Here is a 20,181-nt window from a genome sequence, read left to right on the forward strand (position 1 = left end):
TCTGGCAAGAGTTCTGAAATGTAAAGTGCCTTGTGCATTTATAAACTTGCGGGTATTTGCTCTGGCACTAGGCCAGTGTGTGTTTGGAACAAATGCCAATCATTCGCGTACAGACTTGCCTTCCCCTGCTTTCTCCTCGGAAGTCAGTATGCGCTCCATCTGTGACAATATGCTGGGCGATGGATGAGTAGGACCTAAAAGGAACACCAGTTCTTGGGTACTCGCAAGCTAGTATTGGGCTAGATCTCCCAAACTTCCATCTGTCCGGGTTCCACCTGAACTATTTTAGATTTGAGTCTGCTTGTAAACTGCTTACATTCTCTCCTAATCTGCTGCTGGCTGATAGTGTTATTTCCAAACAATACATTTATCTTTTCAGCGAAGGCAGACTAAAAGCTCAAAAGGAAGCCTTGTGCTTGGACTAACTTCCATAATTAAAAGTGTCCTTTGAAAAGATTTTTGAACAGAGGAAAATCCCTAGTCTGTATTTTTCTGTCATTTTACCCAAACATACCTGGGTGACAAGGTTAAAGCATGTGGAGGAAATCCCTGGCACTTATCATCCACAGGCATTACTGATAAACTGTGTGGTGGAGGAATAAAGGATTACCTTCTGTATTTTTTCATTACACTTTTCTTTTGTTACAGAATACATAAATCCATTGTGGCACAATGTAATATGTATCACCATGCTACACCTGCGGACGCTTCCGAGCGGCTGCCATGTCTGTGCAGTCAGGAATGATAAGTGAACCACCCGTGAATGTTAACGATAGTGATCATTCTGAGGTAACTCGGCTCTCCATCTTCCTTTACAGCCTCTGTGCTGAAGCCAGGGTAGCAAGGTTCATGAGAGGAAAATGAAAACAACAGTGAAGGGAAGGGGCATGCTCGGCACTCGGAATGTGCCTTCGCGGGTGTGCGGGATCTCACTCTGGGGCTCCGTTTCGGTGAAAACGTGCACATTTAAAGGAGAAAGAGGTTGTGACCCACGTCCTGCGCCCTCAGGCAGACTTAATGAAAGTTTCCTCAGGTCAGCCTCGCACTCCACTCACTCCTCTCCCTCCAGACGAACGCCAACCTTGGATCTTGTCCCAAGTCTACAGCACTTAATGTTTCTAAAACACAAGAGTACAGGATCTAAGTGGTTCTCAGAATCCATGTAGGTGCAACTGTTAAGCTGTGCTCCCATTTAATAAATGGCTATGGAGACCTGCTACCACAATTTTCAGCTTGACTTCCAAAGAGTCTGGGTTTTATGCCTCATTTCTTCATATCCAGGATTTTTTATGGGCTTTCTACAATGTCTACGGAAATACATCCTGTAAGGCACTGGGTCTGAGACTGAGGAGACGATGATCTTGGGGGACCCGGGGCAGCAGGCGGGGAGGGTGCTAGCCCTGCTTCCCTTCTTTATGGCACTGCATTTCAGTCTCTGGGTTGTGACCTGCGCCGGGGATGACCAGCCCTTGGACAGACAGGCAGATGGATGGACAGACCGGTGGGCTGCAGACCCACTCTCAGCTAGGAAACTGCTCCTCCCCCAGCTCCCCTCGTGGACAGACAGCTTCTTTTCTGCCAGTGCAGGGCATTCTAGGGGCACTGGAAGAAGCAGCTGCCCTTCCGCAGCTCCTTGGGTTGCCCCTGCTGGGTCCAGGATGAAGCGCCACCTCAGGGAGCTGACTGAATGCTGGCAGGAGTGCTTCAGTCAGTTCCAAGTTAGGTCCTGTCAAGTCTCGTAAACACTGAAAAACGTATGGGTATTTTAAAAAGAGATTACTCACTTGAGGAATTCAGCTCTGTCCCAGTGCAAAGCCACTCAGTTACCAGAGGGAAGTTTTTGTACCAGCATTAACCTAACACAATGAGCATTTCTGCACTAAGCACTGAACTAGAGGTGGCGGTGGACAAAGAGAGAAGTAGGGGCACAGGTCTTTATCTGAGCAGCTTAGATTCTATTTATAGGGGCAGAGCTGGAATCAGAACCCAAGTTGGAAGGCAACATATTGGAGAGGAAGACACATGGGTTGGGAGTTAAATACCTTTCGGTTCAAATCCTGGCTCCATGACTAACCAAAATGTTGTCTTAACATGTGGGAACCTCAGCTGTGTCCACGAAATGAGGAGGCCATGTCCCTACAGAATTGCCAGGAGGATAAAATAGACAATGAATGCCAAGCACCTGGAACTAAGGCTGGCAAACAGTAAAAGGGGTTTACGATGTTCCTTCTCTCGTGTGCCCCTGTCCCAAGTCATCACCCCAAGAGAAGAGGCCCCATTCAGCCCATTTCCCCCAAACCCCCAGGAGATACTGCTTATTTGGGGGAATGGATCTCAACCTTCATTGCTCATAATTGATAACACAGGGCCATGAAAATGTGCAATTGGCTGGGCATGGTGGCAGCACTGGGACACTATCAGTAAGCAGCCCCTGGCCCAGGCATCAAAACCCCCCTGAAGCTCAAAGCAGGGCACCCTGGGCTCCGGTTTTAAGGTTTTCCTTTTTGAGAGAGTAAACCAGAGAAGTAGGTACGTTCCACCTCGGCTTAACTCAGCTTTGGGTGGGGATGGTGGAAGTCAAAAATCATGGTGGGCTTCCCTGGTGGCACAGTGGTTGAGACTCCGCCTGCCGATGCAGGGGACACGGGTTCGTGCCCCGGTCTGGGAGGATCCCACATGCTGCAGAGCAGCTGGGCCCATGAGCCATGGCCGCTGAGCCTGCGCGTCCGGAGCCTGTGCTCCGCAGCGGGACAGGCCACAACAGTGAGAGGCCCGCGTACCGCGCAAAAAAAAAAAAAAAAAAATCATGGTGATAATGCAGAGAAATCCAGTGAGATTTATTAAGTGTCTGCTTCTGCAGAGTACAAGATGTTATTATTCAACAATTACAACAATAATAGTAGCATCTACTACCTACTGAGCACTTAGTATGTGCCAAGTGCTGTGTTAAGCCTTTTAAATCTGCATTAACTCATTCTACCCTAAAATAGGCACTAATAAGTTATATCCATTTTGCAAAAACTGAGGCTGGAAATACTAGGGAATTTACCTGAGGTCACTCATCTATTAAAGATCCTATTTTGGATTCAGAAATCAACAATACGGTCCTTAATCCAAGTAGCACAGTCCAGTGGGAGAGAAAGACAAAGAAGCAAACAAAGAATTACAGCTCTGCATGATAAGCACAAAGATGAAGGCAAGCTCAGAGTGCTGCCAAAACATAGGGGCACTGAACCCAGCCGGTAGGGGTGAGGGGGATCAGAGAAGCTTCTTAGTGGGGAGGCCTCAAAACATAGCTGTCATTTAGCCCTGTATCATACTGAAAAAATGGTGGCAACACCAGAAGGCAGCAGAGCACAGCAAGTTCTAGAATAGAGCCTGCTTTGGAGTCCCAGCTCTGCCTTCCTTGGGTAAATGATATAATCTCTCTAACTTCTAGTTTTCTCATCTACAAAATGAGGCTAATTCTTAGACTATAAGATTGCTGTCGGGGCTAAATACTTCTAAAATAATTAACATAATACCTGTCATAAAATAAATGTTTAATAAGCAATAGATAATATAATAACTATCAGCTTTTCTTCATACAAAGAAGTGATATATAATGATGAGAAAATGACTTCAGTCAACATTTACTGAGCACTTACTTTGTTCATTTAATCCTCCCAGAAAAGGTAGGTGTTATCATCAGTCCCATTCTATAATGGAGGAAATTGAGGTTTGGCAAGGTTGAGACACATACCTGGAATTACGCAGCTAAGAAGTGGAGGAACCAGAACTTGAACCCAGGTCAGCCAGACACCAAAGCCTGTGTTTTAAACCTCCCTATGGCCAAGGGAGTTTGGGGGGACTAAGGGGAAGAAGAGACTTCCAGAGAGCGTATCTTCCAGATTGGAACCACTGCCCAATCTATGGAAAAGGTCAACTCCCACTGTAACAAATTCAGTTTGATTATAAATGTCCCAGCTCTTAGACTAACCATATGACCTACAAGACTGCTTTTTAAAAGCCCTTGGAAAACGTCCTGGTTTCCTGAGCCACAGTATCAGTTTGTGAAAGTGGGAAAAGGCTGCCAAGAGTAGCACTCCCTCCTCCAGTCCTGACCAGTTCATAACTGTGATGAAGACGTACTCCTTTGGTTCCCAGCCTGTTCTGGTCCCAATTCCATGCATGTTCATTTTTGAGCATTTCAAGGTAGAAAATGAAAATATATGAGCAAGAGAAAGCCTTATAATAACTGCAGCATGCCTGCTTTAAAGGAAGTCCTTCGGGTATTTCTTTATCCATAAAGAGAGTTTACACTAGTGGGAATGCCACATTTTGTTTCCCCTTGCGCTGACAAAATTTTTTTTTTAAAGATCAAAGCGTATTGTGTGAGTATGTGATATTTGACATTGGACAAAGTACTCTTTTTCAAAAGAGACATTTTCCAAAAACATAACTCACTAGACTAATGGGCAGTGAGAAGCCAAAATGACTGCCCTCCGCCTTCTCCTTGTCTATCTTTGCCAGAGTCCTTGGGACTTGCCAAATCCGGTCATGCCTGCTTAGCTTGCTCGACTGATTGTGCCAGAAAAGAAAATAAGACACAGATGTATTTGAGCTCTTTGAGATGCCAGTAAGAGAGACAGCTAATGGCTTCATTTCGACCCTCCCCTTCCAGCTGGGCACAGGTGGGGGATAATGAGGTCCCTCTCCCTAATCAAACTCAATTATTTACTACTCTATATAACCGCAAAGACACTCACATTCAGTTCAGAATATAAAACACACCGTGGGCTACCTCCAACCACAGCCACTGGGTATTTATAACAAACTCAAGTGGCTAACAGTTTGCCTTGGCAGGAGTTTAAGTGTGTAAAGTTTTGCAAACTGTTTCTGTTCAAATATGTCCTGCTGAAATGGGGTCCCAGGCGGGGTTCCACAACTGTCAGGTCAGTGAACTGTGTAACATCTGAGAATGTATTCACCACACAGTGCAGACAGGATCTGGAAATCAAAAGCTTCGTTCTATCGCACCCTTCTGAGAAGCATCACGGTTTTTTCAACAGCAAGACTGACGCTGTATTAATAAACATTACAAGTCACTAGCCTGACAGGTACATAGCAGCAGCTGACAGACTCCAACACAAGCTGAGGGGAGAACAGAGGAAAGCAAAATGAGACATAGTAACTAAACATGGCCAAAGGGGGTGGATCATGAAACAAATCACATTAACATCAGAAATGTGAGTCCCAAACTTTTAAGATATACAGCAACCAAAGCAACAATCTGGTATAATTTTTGGATACCAAAGTAAGTTGATGGCTATCTAAAATATGTGCTTTTATTGTAGGAACAAAGTTATCCTGGCACAATCTCAACAGACAGACATTCCAGTGAGCAAAACATACATATTTAGCTTGTCTGACCTTTAAATTCTTAGAAGTATGTAATTAATGCTTTCCATCTTTATTACTTACTCCAATATTTCTGTCACTTTAAATAGACACAGAGAAAAATCTTTTCTTTTCTCTAGACAGTAGCTGTTGCCAAAAAGGAAATCAAGTCACATTTACAAATACAAAATTAAACAGGCTGCATATGTTACACTTCCATACACGAGGACAATCTAGACAATGAAAATGTTTGCTAATACAACAGAATGAAAAGAAACAACACACAGTCGGTCCTCTATGACTCAAGCAACCAATAAATAACTAGGATAATTTATAGCCATGTTGTCAGGCCTGGTTACAAAGAGCACAGGCATCTTATTTTATTACTTGCCCTATTTTAGCTCTGCCCCTTACCAAACTGTATGACCTTGGGTAAATAACTACCTGTCTCTGATCCTTAGCTTATATATTATAAAGATACGTTGCTTATAAGGAATAAATGAGATAATGGCTACTAGGGGCACCAAACTGAGTGTGCAAAAACGCTCATTTCTTCCCCTCACCCCCACTACCTCCTCTCAAGACCATTAAGGCAATATCACATTAAGAGTATGTGAGTTTTCAAACTAATGATATCTTTTCATAACGGTCTGGTCACTTAGGGTGTATTGTGGAGATCTCATCAAGAATGTATACTAAAACCACTGAGACTCTTTTTTGAAAGGCCCTCATACAGGAAAGAGCAACGAATCTAGGGCATGCCTCCTAAAAAAGCAGCTAACCTTTCCCTTTATGCAGAGCCAAGAGAAGCCACGGCAGTCTCTGGGGGCTCTCTGGGCCACACTGACTGAGGCAGCCCAGCTTCTGGTACAAGATCCTCCAACGTCTACCCCATGGTCCATCTCCCAAATAGCAAAATCCTAACTGGATTCTATTTGCTCTGCAGCTCTTGGTTAAAATGACTCCTTTCCCACATCCACCTGACATATTAAACATTTTAAGTAAAACACATATATAGGAGGGCAATTTAATTAACTGACTTCTGATCTAGGAAGAGTCTGTCCGTTTTATTGTTTTTGACTTTTCTTCCCTTAAAGCCCTTCTTCCCCACCCCAGAGTAGGATCCCAGTGTGAAACATTAATGTCAACACATGTAACGCAATGACACCACCCCAGCTGCTTTTGTCACTGCCATTTTTAAAGTCAACTCAGTTTCACAAATTCTGATTGAATTAGCCCAGGCTGGGGGATAGGAAGAGATGGACAATGCAAGTTCCTCTCCTGTCCACTGCAAGATCTCATTTCCATTTTCCCTTGTCCTACTGTCTAAAGGCCTTGGCGTGGTCATTGTTGGCAAGGAGCACTTCTTCAGATGCTGAAAACCAGCTGAGATCCAGCTCTTAACTAGTATTAGGGGCCACCCTAATACCTCTGTCCCCTACTTCTCCCCTCCCACACTCCTGACGGCCAAACAACTTCAACGCTTCGGCTCAGAGTAGCTACTAGCAGTCAGCAAGTTAGGGACTCCTGTTTATATCACATTTGCTCTATCCAAAATCAATCAAGAACAATGGATACCTTAGAAATCCGCTTGCTGATCTGGTAAAGGAGGCCACGTCCACTAACAGGCTCCTAATTTGCACTTTGTTAGAGTAATCCATTCTCCTTCCCCTAACGACAACTCTATTTCCAGGGGTTTCCTGGGGCCCAAGGGCCTGGGAGGGCAAAACCAGCCTAGCCCCAATTCAGTAAGAATATCAAAAGGTATCCAGCTCCACACTCTTTTCCACAAAACACTCTTCCAATTAGGGATTCATTTAAGTTAACCAGCTCCTGTTTTTAAATGTAAATCATTATACAATGTAATAAGTCATTATCTCTGCATGATGGAACAAAGAGAAATTTGAAATTTTCTTTTATATGAAAAAACAGATTTTCTAATTTTTCTATTCTGTTTTCCATAAGATCTTACGGAAAAACCCGAACAACTTTTGAGCCAACCCAATCTAATGGACATGTATTAATTGTGCAATAAAAAATAACCCAAAGAAAAGTTAAACCCCATATACAACTTAGTGTAAATTATTTAGGCTGATAAATCTCTGATAAAAATAACAAATAGCAACTACATAACACTTCCTACACACTAGGGTCTGAACTAATTTTCTCATAGCAGCATTTCCTACCTGAGGTTCATGGACCCCCTAGGGTCAAAAGATGCATTCACAGGCTCTCTTGAGTTTCAGAATTTAAAAATTTTGCTTTTAGTTCAATGAAAATCATGTACATATGATTTGCACTGAAAAGCAAAATTTTATACAGATATATAAATAGATGTATATAGTGACTTATATAAGCAATAGATAGATAGATATGGATATAGACCATTCCCAGTCTTCCATGTTCCTCATTCTCCATCCAGCTGGGGGAGCCCTGAGTCACTGCTTGGAGAAGAAATACCCAGGAGAGCCACCTGACCTTCATTAGACAGATGTGAACAAGAAATAAACATATAATAAAGCCAGGGTCAACCAATCTAGCCCATGTCCATTCATTTACGTATTTTCTATGGCTACTTTCGCATTATGATGGCGGAGTTGACCCACAGAGACTGTATGGCCTGCAAGCCTAAAATATTAACTATCTTGTCCTTTATAGAAAAAGTTTGCCAACATGTGGGATAAGCTGCTGAGATTTGGGGGGCTGAGTATCCTAGCAGCTGGTTATTTAACATCAGTAATCGACTTAGAAAGGCCAAACGGCATCAGTGCAAGCTATATGCCAAAACAGTTTGTTGAATAAGGAAAAGTGACAGGAGAAGTGTACACAAGACTCTTTACGGAACAGACTTGCTGATCTCTGAAGAATTCATCCCCTGCAGTATGCAAGTCACACTGCGCACAGGACAAATGAGGCAGAGAGCCCATCTACGAACAGAACCAATTGACAACAGCAGAAAGTAAGGTGACCCATCATCCTGGTTCACCCGGGACTGAGTGGGGTGCTCTTGGACTTAGGACTTTCTATTTTAAAAGTCAGTTCCCTGGTGGGGTAGGGATTCCGGGCTTAGTGGTTAGGATTCCGGGCTTTCACTACCGTGGCCCGGGTTTAATACCTGGCTGGGGAACTAAGACCCTGCAAGTTACGCGGCGTGGCCAAAAAACTAAAAAAAATAAGAAAGGGAAAATCCTGGGTAGGACTGGCATAAACTGGTCATCCTAGCAGAAATGTTCTTTATTTTTCCAATTAAAAAACATTTAAAATTTGGGGGGGGGTGCACTATAAATCAATTGGCCCATTAAAATAATGGACTAGTACCTAAAAATACATTCATTGTTTAAAAGGACAAATAATATGATAGTCTGATGTTTCATATGAAAATCAGAAGATTCAAGTTGACAAGTAAAACAATTAACATTCATTAAACCCCACATCAGTGATTTAATTTCAGCAAAATATCATCTGTTGCATTAAAGTTAATTTTTATTTTATTAATGTTATAGTTTTATTTGCATTTAATTTGTAATTTTTTTGGATTGCATAAAGACATGGAATTTATAGCTAGAATTTTACATTTGTATGTGTTTAAGTATCATTATAATAAAACAAATTTGGGCAAACACTGAAGTTCCAGGAGAATTAATTTTCCTTTAAAAGAGGTCTGTACATTCCTTACATTTAAGAACATTCCTCACAACAAATCCATGAGGTAGTAATTACCATCCTCACTTTACAGATGAAGAAACTGAGACCACAGTCATGGAGCAAGTCACTAGTGAAGCTGAAACTTGAACCCAGGTTAGCCTAAGTTCAAAGGCTGTGCTGCCTCATTTGGAGTAGGGAAAGATGGTATATTGGAGACTCCTGGTTGAACGGTATGAGGGCCTCTGAAAAACAGAAGGCAACCTGGGGCTTCATGGTATTCAAAAGGCAGAAACAGGGCTGTAGAAGAGGTTAAGTGGGCTCAGAAAGCAAGGTGGGACAGAAAGCTTGCCCAAGGGCCTCCTTCTCCCCGAGCAGCCCGCAGACACCTGAAGATTCATTCGTTCATTCCTTCTCTAGGAAGCCCTGTGCTAGGCGCAGGGATGGGTTAGGCAGTAATGCAAATGGTTCAGGCGGTAATGTGAGCGATGGGCAGCGGCAGATGAAGCTTCGCTCACTCACTCACCTGCTGCTCACCTCCTGCTGTGCAGCCTGGTTCCTAACAGGCCGCGGACAGGTACCAGTCCGCAGCCCGGGGGTTGGGGACCCCTGTCTTAAAGGATGTCTGCCACAGAGGATGTCTGCAGATCTCCAATGTCCACCCCTGTCCGTGTTCAGCAAAAGTTATTCCAATTCAGCCTTTACTCAATCCCTCTATTTACTCCATTACCACCATAGTAATGGAGCTATGCTGGGTGCTGTGGGGCACTAATGATCCAGTTCTTGCCCTCAGAGGATTTTTATTAATAATAACAACAATTGCAGCAAACACTTATTCAGATAATGCTTATTTAGGCTAGGCACTGTTCTAAGTGCTTTGCACATATTAACGCATCCAATCCTCACAACAGCTCTATGAGAGACGTATTATTACTACCCTCATTTAACTGAGCTGTAGAAAAGTCAAGTAATTCATCTGAGATTTCACACACACTAGTAAGGGCAAGGTCAGAATCGGTACCCAAGAAGTCTGGCTCCAGGGGTCACCATGCTCTTGAACTTTGGCCTTAAGACGGTGGGATTCACTTGAATGACTAGACCAATACTTGATTCCCCTACCCACATCCCAACCATCAGCAGGGTGTTGGAAAAAAAATGGACTTTGAAGTTAGGCATGGGGTCAAGTCCAGGCCTGAGAGCAGTACCTTCCAGCCTCAGTTTTCATGTCTCTAAAATGGTCATAATAAAAACTGGGCTATTTTCAGATTAAATGAAATAACATATACATAGTTGGCCCTTAGTAAATACTAATTCACTTTCCATTGTCAAACCTAGCTCCTTCTTCCTGGTTCAGTGCAGTGTCTATGCAGCCACTTCCTGCCCATTCTGCACTGGGAGAGAGATGCAAAGAGGAAAGGGAGGGAATGAAGAGAAGGAGCAATGGTTTCACTTCTTTTGCTGGCACTTCACTCTCTGAAACTTTGGATATGTCCCTGGAGACTCCTAAAGGTCTGCTCTGTCCTGCATTTGCAGGAGACATTTTTCTAACTTGGAATTTAGACCAGAAAGGTGAATGGGAGGTTGTTGAACCAAAAAAACATACACAGGGTAAATGGTCAGTAATTTGTACTATTTCATCAGACAACTGAGAAAAAGAAGAAAGAGAAAATGTATTGACATTTGTTCTAAATGCTCACATATAAAGATTTTGCTTGACCTTGTGTTTTCAGAAACACTCCAGACATGTTGAATAAACTCCTGGACTTCAGAATAAAAACCGGATTGACTGTGGTGTGTGTGTTTGGGAGTGAGAGTGCAGGGATGGGAGTAATTCAGGAAAAAAAAAAAGTATCAGGTTTAAAGCAGTTGTTTTCCCATTCTCTCTTCCCATTCTCTGGAAGGTAGCGTTCACAGTGTGACACTGTGTAGCCTTAGATGCTTCTCCTAGGAAGGTATGCGCAAACCACCCCCAACCTCATTCTACTGAAAATCACTGATTTTAAAGCTCTTGTTTGAAAAAGGACTTTCAGATCAAAGACTGCTATGATCATATGTTAATATTTATGTAGTAAAAATTATGTGCTAATGAGAACAATTCTTCTAGTGATTTATTAATAAACAATAGAATTTCAAGCAGAAACTACTGACATTTCATTATATACATCTTTTTTTTTTTTTTTTTTTTGCAGTACGCGGGCCTCCCACTGCTGTGGCCCCTCCCGTTGCAGAGCACAGACTCTGGATGCGCAGGCCCAGCGGCCATGGCTCACCGGCCCAGCTGCTCCACAGCATGTGGGATCCTCCCGGACCGGGGCACGAACCCGTGTCCCCTGCATCGGCAGGCGGACTCTCAACCACTGCGCCACCAGGGAAGTCCCTATATACATCTTTTAAAGTAAAAAGAAAAAACTTCTAATGACACCTTGTAATGGTAAGACTGAAAAGATGGTTTTATGAATTTTATTTGTAGCACTGTAATAGATACCTCTTCAGAAGGCTATATATGTCAATACAAAGCGAGAATCTGAAGATGTTTCTACCCTGATCAATAATCCTATTCACAGGGAATTATCCTAAGGAAGTTATTCAACAGAAATAAAAGGGATACAGATAAGGACTATCATTATAGAATCACTTGTTAAAACCAAAACAAGGAAAGAATCTCAACATCCTTGACAGGCATCCATATCACCCCATACATTTTTCTGTTGTATTGCTCATCACAGTTGAATGATCTGTTTGACAACTCTCCCCCCACTAGACAGTAAGCTCCATGAAAACAGGGGCTGTCTCTGTCTAGATTTTTTTTGAAAATTTCAAGTACTACTTTATTAAATGAGTTATTTTATATAATATGAACATCAATATAATTACAATTGTAAAAAATTTTTTATAACAAGGATGAACTGATTTTCAGATTTCCAAATCAGAGTCAACTGTACATTTACACAGAACTGTCTTTGCGTGAAGTCCAGAAAGGAACAGCATAAACATGAGGGTTTCTGTAGCCCCTTTATTTTTGCTGATCAACAGTTTGTTAGAAAAGCAGCTGCAGGTTTTTACCTAAGGTCTGAGACATTACATAATAAATGCAGATTGTAGGAATTAAGAACAGATATCAAAATACTTGTAATATAATGTTAAGTAAAAATAACACAATATGTACGCTAGAACTGAAACTGTAATATACATACATGTGGAAATGATTATACAGAAATGAAAATAATTATACTGGGATGGAGGAATCATTGGAAAACTTTTAAATTACTTTAATATTCTTTAAAGTTGTTGTTTTAGTGCCTCTGAAATGTAAAAAGAAGGAAAATATGTGATGTTATATACACCAAACATGATCTCAGGGTAGGGATGAAATGGCAATAATGAAGCTTGAGGAGCCACCCCCGGCTCACTCCCAGGCACACAGATTTCTTTCTTTGGTCAAGGGTAGAAACACCCAAAATACTCATATATCATAGGTAACATAATCCTATTTTTAGTAAAAACCTGAAACAAAGGCAATATGTTTTTAAAAGATGGGGGAAAGTCCTCTAAAGCAATCCCTCTTCTGGACAGTGAATTTGCTGGTTACTAACAGCAGGGGGTGCCAAAGGGATCGCTATTGCTCCCAGGAGATGGCCAGGAGTGGGACTGTCACGGCCTCTGTTAGAAGACCTTAAGCTGAGAAAACGCTGCAGGTTTTCCCCTAACAACCAGGACATATGTGTAAGACTCAGGTGCTCTACAGATGTGAAAGGACAAAAACTACATTTTTATTTTAACTAACTTCTAACTGATATTTAGCATCTCCTTGAATTATGAATGCAGTCAACAAACCACAGTCATATGAGCAGTACTGGTGACTCTGTCATGAACAGAAACCACAGATACCATCATAGCACATTACAATTGTTGCAGATTTCTCAAATATCATTTACACTTACCACTACTTTGAAACAAGAGACGTCAGGAGCTACTGTTAGACCTGCCTCTGGATCTTGTCATTTAATGTATTAATAAAGCCAGTGCATATTACTATATCACAAATTTGTTTAATAATTTGATAACTATTTAAATATAATGGAATTCTTTCATACTCCTGTGAATTTTACTCTCTGCATTTACAAACACTTTTCTGAGAAGGGCTTCTGTAGGCTTTACCTGACTACCAAAGGCACAGGAAAGATTAAGAACCTCTGCTCAGTCTAATGGAAGGCAACTAAGAGAAATCAAATTTGATTTGAACAAAGTTGGAGAGAAAAAGAAGTATTTTAAGTCACAAAAGAGAAGTGGCTGCAATGCACATTTTCAGTTTGGATTCCTTAATGAGAAAGAGGGAAACCCCAAATTTGTCCTTCACAGGCCCCAAAGTACCCCAGTATTTCCAGAGGTCTGGTTCCTAGACATGACATTCAAGATATACCTAATACAATTTGCTACTGCAAAGCAGTCTGCATTTAATCCAGGTGCAGAGGCACAGAATACAATGCAAATGTTGTCCCCAACATCTCTCTGAAAGTAATCATTACATGTTGACTCTCCAGATACCAAATGTCATTCATTTGATGAACAAAGCCAAAATCAAATCCAAAGTACTAGAAGGTAGAGGTGAGATACTGAGATAAGTAACAGAGTCAATACTTACATTCGAACAAAGAGCGACTCTTTGGATGTCAGACCAGGAGATGAATACTTTTCAACCAAGGCCAAAGTACTGAAGCCAAACTTATGAATGGGCTCGTTGGAATCCAGTGGGGGGAAATCTGTGTCAACCTCCCCATCATCCTCGGCAATATGCAGGCAGTAGGCACTGACATTATCACTGTAAGAAAAACCAAAAAGGTAAGTGAACACCAAGGTGAGGGAGGGACGCAGAGACCAGAAGCTATGGTGTACAGCAAACTGGGACACTACTGTTTTTTACCCCAAAGCCTGGTGATACAGTTAGATCTCCCAAACCCTACTTCATTTGATAAAGAGAAAACACATGGCACCGCAAAGGAGGAGAAAAACAATGTGAAAGGAGAACATTTATACTGCTCTATTCTTTCAACAAATATTTACTGAGCACCTGTTAATAGCTAAGACCCAGAACGTAACCCCTTTGATCAAAGACGAGATTGAGTATCAGCCCTCAAAGGAAGCTTAGAGTATAGCAGGGGGAAAAGCTTAGAATACAGCAGGGGGAAAAAGTAAGCACTACATTAGCTATAATATTTATAAATGTAAATAATATAATAATAATAAAATAAATATCATAAAAGAGAGACAAAACTATAAAGGAGGAAAAAATTATTTGGAGGCAATCAGAGGTCTTTGATTTATGTTCAGGATTAAGAAAATATCTATGCTCTAGATCAGAAGAACTCAAGGTAACCAAGACAATCTTTACAGTTCTCCTTTCTCTGAAGAATATCAGGTTCACTTGGCAGGATGTGATTCCAAACACCAAGGACACTTAACAGAGTAAAAGCAAATGATGCAATTCATCCTGACGCAGATACCTAGCCTTCTCAACTACTTCTGGACTTGTCTCACTTCCCCAGAACGTCTAGTCAGTACTCCCAGATTCCAGCTTTGCCCAATTTAGAATTAACACTCCTTCTCCTTTGGGGGAAATAAAAAGTCAATTTGCTGAAAAAGGGTGGACAACTATACTAACATAAAGAAAATTTAAAACTGAAATCAACTTAAACACTTTAAAATACCCTGCACCAAAGTTGAATTGTGAAACTGCAAATCTGCTAGCATTCAGAAGCATGAACCTAATAGTTCACAAGGAGGTAGGATTCTAAATTCTGTGGCTTAAATCTGGAGTTTTAATTATATGATTGATGCTTAAATTAATTAATTGCAAAGTGTATGCTAATTGTTTAATTGGTTGCTTGATCTATATAGATCATTTTTTGAATTAAATGAGTTGATTTACAAAGTTTATTGATTGGATGTGACAATGAATTATTTCACTGACTACCTGATTTGCAATTTTCCCAATTAATTCACAAATCTTTAGCTGCAACTCTGCTTATTGAGAGAGAGCCTACTTCAGGTGATCTATACTCAGTCTGTCATGACTAAGAGATATTTATTATATAAAATAGGTAATAAGGACAGATTTAAATTAATGGGACCTGTAAATTTACTAAATGGATGGATAACAAGAAAGTAATCTGTCTATGTTTGTCACTATAAATTTCATGTATTTGCAATGCTGTTAAGAAACTTAAAATTCATCTCTGAATGGTATGGGAAACTTAACCAATCTTTGCAAAAGGTTACCAACTTCAACACAAAACACTTGTAGAAGGAGAAGAAAGCCCTTTAGATGAGGAAAATATCATGGTGTAGTAGCTAAGGGCTTTGCGTCCAAAGGGACTTGAGTTCAACCTAAGCCCCATTGCTCATGGACTACGTGATTTCAGAGAATACGCTTCGCTCCCTTCAGATTCCAATTCTACAGAAAGGGTACAGTCACCTAGAGAGGGTTTTAAAGTTTTGATGAGATAATATATGTAGTGCCTAGCATATAACAGAGGTAAAAAAATAAATGGTAGTAACTATAATAAAGTCAGATGGAAAATAACATGTATAGTTAGGTCAACCCTTAAAGACAAATTGTGGATGCATATTAGAGCAACAAAGCAACAATGAAAGTGAGCAACATGTTCTATGTGCAAACATCTGTAACTGGAGTGAACATGTCCACCGTGCTCCAGCCTCGGGGCCACTGAGCCTCCAGGATTTTATGAGCAGGGCAGACACTGATGAAGCAAGCAATGGACAGCACAGATTATTTACTGCCGTGTAAATCATCCTGAGGAATGTCTGTGAATCCCTAGCACCACAGAGGTTTCAAGGGCAAATAATAAGTCTATTGATCAAAGCAGAAAGCCAAACAGTGGCATCAGAAGAATCCTGCTTTGATTGTCACAGGACGCCCCCAAATCTCCTCCAAACAAACTCAGCAAATGTCACAGCCTAAGCTCTGAAAGCCAAAAGACTCAATGTGCCAAGTGCTATTATTCCCCCCAGTTCTTAAATATAAAGTGTGATATCATTTATTCATTCAAAAAACATTTGTAAAGTGCCTACACTGTGCTATAGCCTGTCCTGAGCACTGGGAACACAGCAAGGAAAAGAGTGAATAATCCACTCTATGTTTCTGGGTCCTCAGTAAAGTTTAGCAGTAAACAGTGCTCCACCCCCTATCAACCCTTAACTGAACATCTAAGGGGAAAAAAAATGACTAAAATTCCATATTCTAAACATGGATATTGGTTCCTTTGTGCCTTTACAGGGGAATCATTAATAAAAGAAGCTACTGGGATATTCTGACTTCTAAAACTGCTTCAGGACTTCAAATTAGTACTAGTAAAACAGCCATTAGTGTCATTAGCTACATTTATTGAGTACCACGTGCCAGACACTGGGCACAGTGGTTTAGACACATAAGCTCACTGCATCTTCCCATCAGCTCTGTGAGTCCTTTATTATTATTTCTATTTTACAAATTACAAAACTAAGGCTCAATGAAGTTCATCTTACATGCAAGATTAAACAGCATGTAAATTATAGAGCTGAGATTCAAACCCAGGCAGTCAAGAGCCCTCACTCCTGACTACCATCTACTCCTCTGCCTAAGCCATAGTGTATCAAGATTTCCCAAGGCCCTTGGCAACCTACAATCGTATGGAAATGCTACATATGCTAAAAAGGAGAAGGAAACCACGACGTATTATTTATAAAAAATCAGAAGCTTAGAGAGATTTATTTCAATCTCCTCACTTTTACAAATGCGGAATAGATACCTAGAAAAGAGGAATAAGGTGCCCATGATCACCTAGTTAAATGGTGGCAAAGCTGGTTTTCAGAGAACTCAGGTTTCCTTACTTCTCTTCCATTACTCTTTGATCAAATCAGAAATTGGTGGCATTTTTGAAATGGGGAGAGAAAAAAGGGGCAGCTGTGGTCCCTGACTCAGGAATTTGCCAAATATAGACACCTAGAGCTTCCAAAACAACAAAAACGGCCTGCCTCTTCATGACAGTTTGTTGGAAGGAAGACGGGTTTTGCAGTGAGATCTGGTTTTAATGCCAACACAACCACGAACCAGCTATGCAACCAAATCTGTCTGAGCTCCATTTTCTTACCCATGAAAGGCTTTCCTTGATTTCTTTAGGAGAATCATTTGGATCTCTAGGAGAATCCAAGTGATTCTCCTCTGTGTTCTTACAGAACTTGGCTGATATTTCTGCATATAACTTACCACACTGCTCTTTTTCTTATTTATGCATCTATGTTCTCCTAAAGAGCAGGGATTCTTCTACTATCTCTGCGTCCTCACTGAAGAGTAAAATGGCTGGCATTTAGAACAAATATTTGTTGAATGAATGAATATATGAATGTGTAGACTGAATCACTCTACCCATGAAAAAAACATAGAGGGTATTAATGATGTGTGTGTTAACGAGAAGAGGAGAAGTAATAAGCTTTTCTTTTTCTTTTTCTGGCTTGTCACATTGATACCTGTTAGCCAAATGGGGCTTTCAAGGCAGTGCACATGTATCAGAGATAGCAATTCAAGACAAGGGAAGAAGGCCCAGGAAAAAGTGAAAATGAAAGAGGCATTCTTACAGTTCACCAATATATGAGTACTGGCATCTCAGTTTTTTATGGAGAAAACAATAAGAAATTATTACAACTATATAAAAATGTTCAATTACATACATATAAAAAGACTAGAAGAAAAGGGACCAAAAAGTTCATAAAGATTATATTTACATTAAAGCAATGAGCACTTTTTTCTAAGTTTCTATACTTTCCAGATGTCCCATAATATATATGTATAACTTTCATTTTCCTTTCTTTATAAAATATTTAATTAAATTTTTGATAAGTGTAATATTAATACATTCTTATTGTAGACAATTTAGAAATATGGAACAGTACAAAGAAGTCTGGGAAATCTCTCACCTCACTACACAGAGAAAATCACTTGTCCTAGAGACTCTGAGCATGGCCTGTCTGATTGGGAAGTGTGCTCATTTTCTCTACTAGGTTCTGGAATTATGGAAGAAATAACCATAACTACTGCATAAGGGTCTTATAAGGATTAAATGACATAATTAACTGCACAGTGCCTGGCATGAAGAAGGTTTCTCATTTTGCCAAAATTTCTTCTACCACTTTTAAGCTTCTGATTACACAGAAGCAGAATTAACTATCTAACAGAAGCATGGTGGATAGCAATGAGACAGAGAAACCTAAAAGTCCTGTTTGTGAGTCACTACCAGAGAGAGAAGAATGATCAAAACGGTAACAAACAAGTACAGGACAACTGGATCCACAAGAAGAGGCTTAATTTTAGAGTTGGGTTGGCATGGAAGGAGCAGGCCCTTTTAGGTACCATGGAGCTTGTAAGAGGACTGGAAGTTTAAGAAATGAGTGGATGCAAAATGGAGCCTGCTGCCAAAGAGAGATCCTTTTGGGGGAGATATATAGATCTCCAAAGCTTTAATGAGTACAATTAACTGAATTTCCCTTATTCATATTTCATCAAATAAAGCTAAATTTCTTCATTAGAAAAATTTATTGCATTGAATTGTTGACCAATATTCATTTTATGTGCAAAGGCCAGTATGGCTTTTATGAAGAGACAGAAACCTATAGCCCATAAATAGATGGTATGTAATTCATATATGAAAATTCAGGAGCATTCCAGGAAGCATCCCAGATTTCTACCAAATGTGATCTGACATGTTCATTCTTATCTTCAGAAAATGCAAAACACACTAAAGTATGAACACAAGACAGATTAATGCTTATTGTTTTTTAAATGAAAAATAAAAGAATGCATGATTCTGAAATGTCCAGAATGCTCATTACATGATCTCTGCTGCTTATTTTGGTGACAAGCAATATTAAGAGTGTGTCAGGCATTAGCAAGAGAAAGATCCTGATGGTTGCACCTCAGAAGTTCATCTCTTTGAAGTCAGAGAAAAGATTTTTAAGACTCCCAAGATTTCCTTTTCTCTAAAACACACCCCCCCATAAATGGAAAGTAGAACTGATAAATAACATCATAACGTTTGTCAAGCCACAGCAACCTCAGACAGGAATAGTTAAATCTAAATTTCCTGGTAAAGTTTTAGGGAGAAAGTGTCCACTAATTTTTAGGTAGAAGCAAGACCTTTATATTGTTCTGTCTGAGCTCCTTTTTGGACAGTTTCTATTGCTATGTCTTCAAGTTACCTGACCATAGCATGCTTCCTCCTGCCACAGCATCACTGCCACACAGTTCCATCTGCCAGGAGCCTTCCCTTGCCAAATGCCCCTGGCATCACTTTCTGAGGGAATTCCTCCCTGGTTCCCAGGTGAGGCTCTCACAAATGGCATTCCTTCCCTGCAGAGCACTTAACTCAGCTTCTAAGCAAACATTATTTGGCTTAATTATTTGCCCATTTCCCTCACTAGGTTGTAGAATTCATGAAAGAGAAACTATGTCTTGTTCCCCTCACCACTGTACACCCAGCAAAATGCCTGGTACGTAGCAAACACTCAATAAATATTTACTGAATGCATGAATGAATACAAATGATAAGTGAAATGAGCCAGTTACAAAGTGCTATTACACTTGATAATTTCTTCTTCCCCACCAAACTGTAAATTTTTTGAGAGCAGCAATTGCATTTCTCTTGTTCTCCATTTTATCCTCGATACCCAGGGCCTGGAACTCCATAAATATTTGCTGAATGAAGAAATGATGAGGGACTTAAGTCTTTGAGATTAAGCAGGATATCAAAAGAAGAGTGAGAAACGCATTTCTAAGGAAACAACAAAAGCAGACATGGTGCGTGTCAAGAAGCTGCCAGTTAAAGAATGCGATGCGTTAGAATGTACGGGAGCATAGCTGGGGGTCAGATGGGAAGGGCGCCTTAGGCTGTATTATTTAGGTAAACGGTTCTCAATGAAGACTCTAAGGAGTATAAATTAGAAGCAGCAACCTAGAAATGGAAGGAGAGTAGACAGTGGCAGGCATGCAGACAGCAAAAAAAAAAAAAGGGGGTGGGGTGGGGGTGGCGGTGTGGGGAGTATAAAGAATTCAAATTGCTAAGTTGTCAGAAAACGTATAATGTAAAGTCAAAAGTTCCTAGATACTTTCAT

The 20,181-nt window shown here is 40.6% G+C and overlaps 1 protein-coding gene across 1 annotated transcript in view; it reads right to left on the reverse strand.

Moving 5' to 3' along the window:
- Nucleotides 1-20,181, reverse strand: part of MAPKAP1 (MAPK associated protein 1) — a 231,336-nt gene that overhangs the window by 95,825 nt on the left and 115,330 nt on the right. Inside the window, exon 7 of the mRNA XM_049710710.1 lies at nucleotides 13,664-13,840. Within this exon, the coding sequence (XP_049566667.1) occupies nucleotides 13,664-13,840 (177 nt within the window). The remainder of the gene's footprint in view (nucleotides 1-13,663; nucleotides 13,841-20,181) is intronic.

Source organism: Orcinus orca, chromosome 6, assembly GCF_937001465.1.
Source record: "Orcinus orca chromosome 6, mOrcOrc1.1, whole genome shotgun sequence".
NCBI lineage: Eukaryota > Metazoa > Chordata > Mammalia > Artiodactyla > Delphinidae > Orcinus > Orcinus orca.